We start from the raw sequence: 11,814 nt of genomic DNA, 5'->3' as shown, positions 1-11,814 counted from the left end.
CACTGTGAGACTCACTCTATAGTTAGTGGTAATAACAAATATCATATTGGTTCATGTAGAGGTGAAAGGTCATCTGTTACCAGCTGGAGGTCAAAGTATGCAAACCTTGTAAGCGCCTTGATCTTACAATCGGTTTGTGGATCTACGTTAGTAAACGAATAAACATTCTAGATTATTGTAGAGGTCAAAGGTCACCTGACATAATTGCCCTCTTTGTAAAGTACACAGTAGCGTATGTGTGTATGTATGCGTGTATGTGTGTGTGTGCGTGTATGTGTGCATGGGTGTGTGTATGTATGTATGTGTGCGTGTATGTATGCATGTATTTTAGATCCCACTGCAAGCAGAAACTCGCGAAGATCCACCACTGACTTACCAAAGCTGCAAGCTGACCGAAGTCAGTCTCTTACATTCATATTTCACGTCCATGATTATGAATTGTCAATTGTCAACAACTCTGTAACTGGACGACATACATTAATCTTGGAGTGACTCGAACCGGGGACCTGTAAATAACATGATTAGATTCACAAGAGTTGGAAGGGGGTCTTAGACCATAGTCAACATTGGGAAAATGCAAAGCTGGCAATTACGTAGGTGACCCCGGTTCTCGGTTCCGCTTACGTTTTAATAATCACAGAAAATCTATTCGTGATGATTTTGCAGGATTTCCGAACATTTCAATCCTCATAGTCATTCTCTCAAAAACCTAAATTGTATATTACTTGCCTCGAACTTCAAATCCGCTACTGGACATAAACGAAAAAAAATCGATTGGATCTGTCGTATTAAGTCTCACATCACCGGCCTCAACAAAGACATGGGACCCCTTAATAACTATTAGTACATCAACTATCAGTACAATAACTATCAGATCTACAAACATGTCCTCTGGTTTACTCCCTACCCTCTTCCATTAATCCTCTCTTTGTACCTGTACAGTTTATCTCCTACCTCTCCCTCTTCCCCCTGTTGGTTGCTTTCTTCTCTCCATCCCTTGTCTACTAATCATCTTACATCTTTCTCTTTTGTGTTCACCCTGCTCATTAACCTGTCTGTATTCTGTGTGTGTATTTGTCCCTTCTGTTACTGAAATTAGTCATTAAACCCCTGAAAAAGATCCTGCTAGAATCGAAACGCCTGGCCCTCTTACTTTTACACATTCTCTTACACAGGCTTCTTATAGTGGATGAGCAGTTTGCTAACAGTTTGTTTTATTTTGAGTTCTACACACATATGCAATCCGCTCTTTGCTCCTTAATCCGCTTCTTGTATGGTCACGGTTTATTTGTCTCTACTCACATCAATGCCTCATACACTACCTAGCGTCTTACTTTTATTGTGTTTCTTTTAGTACTTTTCATTCGACTGCCAAGTATTGCTGAAGAAGTGCCCATGAGGGACCGAAAATTCCAATATATTTTCTAAACAATATTCCTTATTTATCAATTATGAGTAATATCTTATTTCTCTGCTTTTCTCTATAATAATATATTTCTTGTGGAGGAAACGTTGAATTTCTTTATAATAGATGGAATAACGACCTTCCTTACCGGTTTCGAACCTCGGGACATATACAATCAGCGTCCATAGCCTAGTGGTTAGGGTGTCCGCATACAAAGCGGGAGGCCCGGGTTCGAATCCCAGTGGAGGCTAGAAGTTGTTTCACTGTTCTGGATTTTTCAACTCTCTAAGATTTCAATTATATATATATATATATATATATATATATATAAATTAATATATATATATATATATTTTCCAACTCATAACGATTTCAATTTTATATATACATATATACTATATTTCTTGTAATTTTTCTTGCATTCGTTGCATTTTCAAATGAGATGTTGAACAATATTTACACGAGTTAGGCGTCATAACGACCGATGGCAATTGTTTTTTGTCGATAAAGTTCAACCAAGGAGATATTAAAACACCAAGTATGGTCAAGTGAAATAAAAATCATTTTCTTACTTCCCATGCAACGGTTGGTTACCATGGTGAACATCGTAAACAAATCCAAAACAATGGATTGTACCAAACGATAGGATATATTTTCCATTATTCTTTTTGTTTGTCTTGTTAGCATATTGGCCATTGTAGTATCGAGAGTAAACAAACACGTGTATCACCCAAAGTCGATTTTTCTTTCATTTCACCAAGTTTCTGCATTGATTGCCTAATAAAGTAGTTTTCCTACGGGTTGCGACAGAGAAAACAAAAAAGATATATGAAATTGAAGGTTTGTTTGGTCAAAAAACTAAAAGAAGATTATATTCTGTGGAAGATGAATTACCCAGTTAGATCGTTATATTACTACTTATATTACTACTTATATTTGCAAACGTAACGTAGTTTGCGAGTTTTCTTCCAGGAACATAACATATATTCGAACCCAATTGTTTTAAGTAATATTATGGAACATTATTTGGCTACATGATGATGATGATGATGATGATGATGATGATGATGATGATGATGATGATGATGATGATGATGATGATGATGATGATGATGATGATGATGATGATGATGATGATGATGATGATGATGATGATGATGATGATGATGATGATCATCATGATGATGATCATGATGATCATGATCATGATCATGATGATGATCATGATGATGATCATGATGATGATGATGATGATGATGATGATGATCATGATGATCATGATGATGATGATGATCATGATCATGATGACGATGATCATGATGATGATGATGATGATCATGATCATGATGATGATTATAATCATGATGATGATGATGATGATGATCATGATGATGATGATGATGATGATCATCATGATGATCATGATCATGATCATCATGATGATGATTATAATAATGATGATGACCATGTATGTCTAGTTTTATTAATCCAACCCTATTTCAAACTATAATATCCACAACATCTCATCATATAAACACAAACCCATACCTGAAAGACTCTGTTTATTCCGGCATACACACGTTAATAGGTTGACTTTTGCACCTTTTACGCCGTCTGCCAACTCTGTATAGTAAAATATTACGCTACAATAATTTAGAAGAAATGAGCACACAAAGATACATTATTAAAGAAGAAATACTATGCGCTCAATTAATATGTTGTCATAGCAACGCAGAACCTTGCTCCCCCGGCGTTGAAATATCGACTCATTACATCGATCAGTTTTCCTTCGATACGACAGCTTATAATTCATCGTTAGTGTGCAGCCTGAGACTGGCAGAATCAAACTAATAATGAACTAGGATGGCAAAACTATAAATGAATTTGGTTGACATCAAGCGAGAGTTAATTTTGTGCTCGAGACATAAACTTCTTACCACGGTCTTGTCAGATAATTCTTGATGTTTTAAAACTGGGTAGGTGGTACACTACGCATTAATCACCAATACAACGGATGGACAGTTTAAGTGAAGACGGAAAGATATATTGGCCTGTCTATATTCATATATTAACATATATGTAAATTTATATATATATTTATATAAACGAAGGTTTGTGGAACGTTCACTATTCTTATTCTTATTCTTCTTCTTCTTATTATTATTTTTATTATTATTACAGTTATTATTATTATTATTATTATTATTATTACAGTTATTATTATTATTATAATGACCATTATTATTATGACCATTATCATCATCATCATCATGCCATTTAATACTTGTATATTTTGACCGTACGATTTACATAATTTAATTAGTTTTAAGCAGCTTTCCAGAGAGCTGAGGTCTCATCGTATATTGTGTTACTTCATTAAAACAAATTACGACTTAATCAAGTTCACAACAGAGCAGAATGTACCCCAGGGTCAGCATCACAGGAACCTTCTACATTAATTTATGTGAGTGGTCTTAAAAATGTATTGATGTCAGTTTCAAAGACACCACTGGCGCATCCCTCCTAGTAAAATTCCTGGATCCTCCGCTGGTCAATGGTGAGTCGGTTTCAACGACCCCACGGCTACACCCTTGCTTTTTACTACATTGGATATCCGACAAATTGAACTTGTGACAAGATGACAGCCGCTAGTCCTCCCCCACCCTCCCCGCCCATCCATGCAACCTCACCCTATCCATTTTCGAACACAGATTGTGTTTCCCATCCCCGTGCATATTGTACCTGGCATATATATACATGTTTTGAACATATAATTACGTTCCCTTATATAAGTTTGAATATATTCAGGGGTTTAATCTATCTTACATCTTTTTTTAATTATTGTGCATTGGTTTTGCATATTTATTTCACAGCTATAGACACTCAAAATGCCTTTCATAACACAACTAATTTATGACGTATATATATATATATATATATATATATATATATATTTATGTATATATATATATTTATATATATATATATTTATATAGCGATCAACACAAACTGCCATTTCTATCAGCTAAATTGAATACACAATCTTGCCAACACTGATGCTGAAGTTTACCTTCGCATGTACATTAAGCAACACATTGTACGCACGGATCTCTATTTACGAATCCAATTTCTTCAATTCTTACTGTATATGCATTGGTAACTAATAAGTGAACGTTGTTGTGTGTGGAAACAACGATGGGAACGAATTGTTCAATCATACGTCGTAGTCGACGGTGTGTCGTAGAAGAAACCATACAAAGAAACACAACAAAATTAATTCGCTTTTCTATTCGACAAGGACATAGAAATGAGATATACTTATATTGTGTAAATCTGTAAACGGTTTGAATAGGAGCGCTTGGTATTTTCTGTTCGTTTGGGGAATAAATTTCAATGGCTCAAACACGCTGAGAGATATTTCTATGCAGCCATAGGTACGTGTTGTAAAATTGGAAACAAAGTTGGCGGATTGGTGATATATTTGGACGTGTGTTGTGTACTGAAAACGGATTGAAATATATAAGTGTATGTGTATGTTATATATATGTATATATATATATATATACATATATATATATATATATATACATTCTACTGATTATTACATGCGCATTGGCTATTCCTAACATATATTAATGTAGATATAGTTATATATATATATATATATATATATATATATATACATGTGTATTTACTATGCACAGTTATGTTGCTCGATCTGTGGATTTGTATTGGTTTCATCATAACACTATCAATCGTACATTGTCAGTTGCCGGGAGATGTTTAAGCCTTTGATTCAAGAGGGAAAAAAGTCTTCTTTGTGAGCTATCAATTGCGTGAGATACAGATTAAGAAGCTATTCAAACAAGTTAAACGGTAAATGTCAACTCTACAGAGTTTGCTTAGGACGACCTGCGGTAACCATATGCTGTACAAGCGATCTTACGTATAGCGTTATCTTAAGTTAACGTCTGTCCGCATAAAGTTAATCTTCTTCACCAACAGGGACCTTGTGGAATTCAGAAGAATTATAGAAGGATATTTTCAAAACGTTTCCAATATCTGGAATTTCTAAATTGTTTCATTCATGTCCGTGTAAACTAACGCTGTATTTCTATACAGAGCAAATCAATTTGTCTTTTCGTTATTGTGGAAGGTGACCTGGCCTAACACTGACTACAGTGTGGTTTGTTTTAGCCTAGCTTTAATTATTATTTTGTTTTTCTCTCTAAAGGTCAACATCTCATTGGAGTACTATTTCATGCGACTGACATATCTGGACATGTCTTTCATGGAGATTCGAGCACCGACTAAATAAACTTCATAATGGAATCACAATCGACGCCTGCTTGGTTAGTTATCTTTGTCACTATATTTGGAAGCCTCATCTGGATAGTAGCCTTCTTAGGGAATGTTCTTGTTGTCACGGTGATAAAGAGGAGTAGACGACTGCAGAGTACGACAAATTTCTTCGTAGTGTCCTTAGCTTTCTCTGATATAACGACATGTGTATTTTGTATACCATATGCTCTTGTCTCTACTGCAACAAGAAAATGGATCTTCGGCTCTTTCATGTGCCAATTCTCAAGATTCCTGCAAGTGGCCACTCTAGCTTCTGTCGTCGCTGTCATTCTGTGTATATCTGTGGATCGATTCTATACGATAATATACCCACTGAGTTTTAAAATAACTCGAAGTAAAACCAAGAGGTTAATTATAGCTAGTTGGGGCGTCTCGTTGTGTCTCGGGTCGCCATGTTTTTATTTTTTCCGAAACGGCCCAGACAACGATATATGTTATCAATATTTTCTACGGACAAGTGAGTCATCTCTTGAGATCGTCCCTGCCGCTATGTACGTATTTTTGTTGACATTTATTATTATGGTGATTCCGGGCGTTATAATATCGTTGACGTATACACGCATCTTTCGGCACATATGGACGTTTCATTGTAAGAAGAAAATGTTTCAGAGGACTTCGAATACCGTACCAAGAAGCAAAGTTAAAAATGTTAAAATGTTGATGACAGTGAGCCTATCAACTTTCATCCTCTGGATGCCATATTTCCTTCTTTTACTTGTCGAAGTTTGCATTCAGAGTCTGAATGATTATTCTGCTGCATGGACAATTGCAGTCTGGATTGCATTTTCAAGCAGTGCGTTAAAACCGACTCTTTACATTGTTTACAATTCAAACTTTAGGAGAGGTTGCAAAGAGATCTGTTGCAGTTCTTGTCTGAAATGTTACCGGAAAGAAAACTACGCCATCACTCATGCTACAAAACTTGCCAGAAAGCATCGAATAGGGACCATTTCGAATAACATTGAATTTGTTAGTAATGGAGAAACAGCGAAAGCGTCAACCTACGAGTCCTTCGATAGAGAAGCGAGAGGAGAGAAAAATATCATGTGGCCATTAGCAAATAGTCCAACCAGTACATATCTGTAACCGAGAATATAGGCATGTCTATTGTTAGCCCCTGGTACCGAATGTGCCCAAAGGAGTTCGTCTTTAACCAAATTCCTACACTGATAAGTGGTTGTGGTTCTTTGCGATTTCACTCACGCCCCTCCCCCCCCCCCCTGACAATGACACTACAGCAACAGACGACGCAGATCGGCAATTGGATAGAACGTCAGCACGCAATACATGACTGTACGCCTGAGATGTACAGCTAACGGGATAAGCAAAATTCGCAGAGACAGAGAGAGAGACTTAACAATATCTACCCTAAATTATTTATACCCTCTTCTCTACCAAGCTGCCCCGACTTTCTCCCAGCGTAGTGTGACGTTGCCGCTTTCTTTGGATGTCATTCCCTCCCTCTATCAATGAGCTCATCACTGGCGGATGTTAATTAACGGAGGAGAGATGGCGGATAGCGATTCTAATGTTGAACTAAGTAGTTCCAGTCATTGATGAGACTCATAACATGCATGTGGTAAACAAAGAGCGATGAAATACTCGATATATCACAGCCTGGCCGGATAGCTACGACATCTTAGCTTACCACATCTTAAAATTAATTTTGTATGTAGGCCTGAGTTGTGCAATTTAAGAATTCATATTTCTTTATGAATAATCACTATTGGCTGATTACTTAATTATGTCACATAGAAAACGTAAACAAACGTTTTCGTAACAAACATTGGGTAACTGATGTAACCAACCCCGGCGTCATCATCATCCAATCAGTTAAACAAGGTAACTCCTGATAAGGTCATATGAATATTCATAGCCAAAATCAGATTACTTTAACGAACAGGCTGGCCTTCACTCAGTGTGTTAGTTACAATTTATAAAGAAATAATGATTGTTTGCTACTTATATGCAATGAAGGCGCATTATAATATATCAGTGTTTTCGGTAGTTTTTTAATTTATTAGATGACAGAAACGCAAGAATTGAACAACAATTACGTAATTTGAAATTTACGTAAATTGAAAGTACAGTACCATTGATATGCTGTTGTATAATATTTATCATTAGTTTCGTGTGCCTACATCTTAAGGAAACCTTAAAAGTATACTCCTTTTATTATTGAAAAGTCACTAAGTGCACTATTTCATGGCGGGGCAGCCAACAAGTCCACGTGATACATACAGTATAGTCAATTAGCCATTAACTTATTGCATATGTACATTGAAGTTATGCAGTAATCCGGTGCGCATGTGACGAGTCAGATACAGGGTAAAACAGAAAAAAAAGAAGAAATCACTGGAAAATGTCAATCGACACAAGGTCATGACTTTTAGTTGTTGTCTCTTCTTTGCGATGTGAGGGGGTATTCATTGCGGGGGTGGGGTGCGGGTGGGGGAGTGGGGTGGGTCTGTTGTCAGATTTTTAAGTATCATTCATAGTTACCTAATTGACTTAGTGAGGTTGTTCCATGTTGGTGAGGTGGTGATGAGGGAAAAGAGGGAATAGGTGTGTGTGTGTGGGGGGGGGGGGGTTTACTTCGTATGAACTATGTTACGTCGATCCTTCCCTACTCCGTATAACCTCCCAAATATTCAAGTAAAAAAAAGGCTTCAGTTAGGATGTGAAAGAGTATGGTTGCCTTTGGAAAAAAAGAAAACAGGTTTTTGATTGTTTCAATGTTAAGCTTCTCGCTCACTATATATTATATCGACATGTTTCTCAGATGTACATGCCAATGGGGAGGTAGGTTGGTGGGTGTAGGAGGGGGGGGGGGTGAGGGCAGGCAAGAGGCAATGCCGAAGGAATAGAAGTAGAAAGGAATTGTTCAACATTAGTTTTTGTGTTCAAAGTTTTCTAGATACTTTCATTAATTTAGGGTATTTTTCAAAAATGCCTTTTTAAGCGGGGGGTTCATATGATGTTGCATATGTTATCATTTTGTAGTGCAGGAGGTCCAATATAAAACGCAAAAAAGCAGCATCAAACCTACAATGAAAAAATTTAAGTACTTTCGTAATGCAATATGTAACCAAGTTTACAGGCTATTATTGTAATTAGTTCATTGTCACCACAGACCTGTATTGAGTCCGTGATGGTACTCATATGTTAGTATAGTTGGTTGTACTCGTCCTTAGTGATAATGAAATGACTTTCTAAATTGAAAAGATTCCAAATTTGAGGTAAAATGTTGAATTGGAAGCCACCCGACGTGTAAGTTGTAATCCATAAGCCCTTGCGGGTTTCTCCCACATTTGTGGTCGCTTATTCGTCGTAAAAATAACTGCTGATTATTTTTATTATTATCATAGACTTTTACTCAAACGCATACTCAGGCTACTATTTAAGTTGACAACGTTAGTACATATATTGTTGTGTAGGGTTAAGTACCCGCACACTTGTTCATATAAAGGGGGAATTGTACTCTAATATGTTTACCCGTACTTATTTCACTGTTGTTCTCCAGTATGGGTGATCACATTTATCTGATGGTAACAGCGACTCATTACATGCTACAATGTATATTACATATTTATTCATCAATTCTCCTAATTTTAAACCAAGTGCAATTTTCACTGAGCCTATATACCTTGCATTGTTTATTCTATATTTTGTGTATAATTGTTATGCTTAGATTTTTCTGGCTATGCAGTTACCCAAATAAAATATTTACAAACAAGTTTTATATTTGTATGATACCTATTGACCATTGAGCTGTGTTAATATAATGTAACGAACACTTAAATAATAGTGTTTCTGTTAGTCTTCATTATATATGTTATTTTCTGTTTAGTACAGTCCTAGCCTGATTAGTATTGGGCCCAAATATTATAGATGGAAAAGCCAGCGATATCGAATAATTGTTAGACCTCACTAGCGCGATAAGATTATGTTCCCAAATCTTCCTGATGATAACAAACCTGTCACATTTGAACGCAACGTACCGTATGCATGAGGGTGTATGCAGGGCTCGCGACAATTTAGCCAACGAGGCCAGGGGTCCATCAACTTTCAGCCCCTGGAGTATTTGCTGCTGATGTTAAGTGAAACATGGTAACTTTGGCAACGAGTGGTTTTAATTCTTCCTCGAATGAATGTTTAACAAACCTCTCAACGTGCATGTGGGGGGGGGGGGGCATAGATTGGCCTATTCGAATGTTAACTGAAAGCTGAGGTTTGTTGATAAAAATTCAATGAAAATCAATGAACTGTAAATATAGTCAACGAAAATCGCATCAGGAATGTTGAATTAGGCAAACAAATTAAAGGTGACCCCCGCCCCCCTCCCCACAATCAAATACACATATCTCATTGTCTCTTACCACACTTGATGAAAAATATCGTGCTTGGTAACATCCTGATCCAGACGATGACGGTGATGATGAGGATGATGATGATGATGATGAGGATGATGATGATGATGATGATGATGATGATGATGATGATGATGATGATGATGATGATGATGATGATGATGATGATGATGATGATGATGATGATGATGATGATGATGATGATGATGATGATGATGATGATGATGATGATGATGATGATGATGATGATGATGATGGTGCTGATTGCAGGACATTTTCTGAATCAGTCTTTCGGTCGAAATAATATACTATAATAGCATAATCTATCGTAGAGGTACGAATAGTTCTTTTTATTGCAAATCAGGTGAATTTAATGAATGCATCTGGTAACAAAAGTGTTTATTTTGTATGGCTTTTAAGATGTAAAGTATTTATTTTCTTTTTATTATAGAGAGCATTGAACTATTCAGGAAAATAATATCCTTAGCAAATATTGGCACGCTTAGTGCTATAGATTTATAATTCATTAAAAATTTGTCATTTTGGTTTCATACTTAAACCTCTTAAAAAAAAATCCTGACTCTTCAAATTCAGGACTAGCAAATGTGCTAGATAGTCAAATATTGGTCACCTATGCTCCAAATTCAACAAGCATTTTAGCTGATACTCGAGGCACTTTTTCCTCTCTGATATAATTAATTCTCCAAAGTAAACTCTCTCAAAATGTCAATAGGTAATTCAGAGAGCCAAGACTCCCAGCTTACACTTCTCAAAAGCTTTTAGCAATTTTTAACGAGATATATATTTGTGGCCGAAGGTAACCTTTTATATGTAGCCCAAGTTATGACTAATGTAAGACATTACCTTGGTATACATAATATAACATAATATAATCAAATATTTAGGCCACTTTAATAAAATATAACATAAGATTCAAGTGGTTATATTAATGTGTGAGGCCTTTAACATAATGAGCATGCGCATTGGTGGTTTCATTATACGTCCATGACTGATATACGAAGCGATGATATTTCGTCGAATTCGGAAGTTAGGTAGCAAGAAGGAAATCGTCCAGAAAATGACATAGAATCAATTCGATCAAAATGGTCATTATTTTCATCCGTAGAAGTATCCTCCTCGTCGCTCCTCTTTTTGCGCCAAAAGAGGCAAATAAATAGAAAAGAAATTGAGACAATTACCCAACTACTTGTTAATAGGTACAAAATATAGTCAGCCATTGGATAATTCCACTTTCACTCTCTTCCTTTCAAAAGAAACAAAATCCTCGGGTAGTGGTATTACTCGATGACGTCATTGGCGAAAATGTAGTTTGATTTCTTGACCATAAGAAATCAAGAGATTCCTTATAACGTACCACCGTGACGGTTGAACAACGTGTGAAATTCCGGTTTGTCTTACGTTCACAATACCTTCACTGAGTGGTTTCCTTCTGCTATTGTAAACACCGCACGCAGCGCATTTTACATTGTTGATATCCGCAACGGTATGTATGTTATGCACAGAGTTAACTCATTAGTTATAGTATACACTAACAGTAACTTCAACTTGGCGAATCGTCGTTCACGAAAGAAAACAGGTCCAATGATAAATGAAATTTGATGAAAGTCTGGATAGATATACAGGGTAGATTTTGAGAATTAAAGGAAACAATGGTGA

At 36.3% G+C, this 11,814-nt stretch overlaps 1 protein-coding gene across 4 annotated transcripts; it reads left to right on the top strand.

Moving 5' to 3' along the window:
* The first annotated feature begins 3,169 nt into the window (after positions 1-3,169).
* LOC139969890 (probable G-protein coupled receptor 19) lies at positions 3,170-8,590 on the top strand. Of its 4 annotated transcripts, none has more exons than XM_071975268.1 (2): positions 3,170-3,381; positions 5,640-8,590. In XM_071975268.1, exon 2 carries the CDS (start codon positions 5,732-5,734, stop codon positions 6,851-6,853), a length of 1,122 nt encoding a protein of 373 aa, XP_071831369.1. In that variant the 5' UTR covers positions 3,170-3,381; positions 5,640-5,731; the 3' UTR covers positions 6,854-8,590. The 4 variants fall into 4 exon arrangements, with proteins under 4 accessions (XP_071831369.1, XP_071831366.1, XP_071831367.1 ...); XM_071975265.1 differs by having other exon boundaries at positions 3,171-3,516; XM_071975266.1 differs by lacking the exon at positions 3,170-3,381 and adding an exon at positions 4,489-4,839.
* The last annotated feature ends 3,224 nt before the right edge of the window (positions 8,591-11,814 follow it).

Source organism: Apostichopus japonicus, chromosome 7, assembly GCF_037975245.1.
Source record: "Apostichopus japonicus isolate 1M-3 chromosome 7, ASM3797524v1, whole genome shotgun sequence".
Taxonomy (NCBI): Eukaryota; Metazoa; Echinodermata; class Holothuroidea; order Aspidochirotida; family Stichopodidae; genus Apostichopus; species Apostichopus japonicus.
The sequence above is the reverse complement of the archived record's forward strand: the minus strand, read 5'-3'. Positions and strand labels throughout refer to the sequence as shown.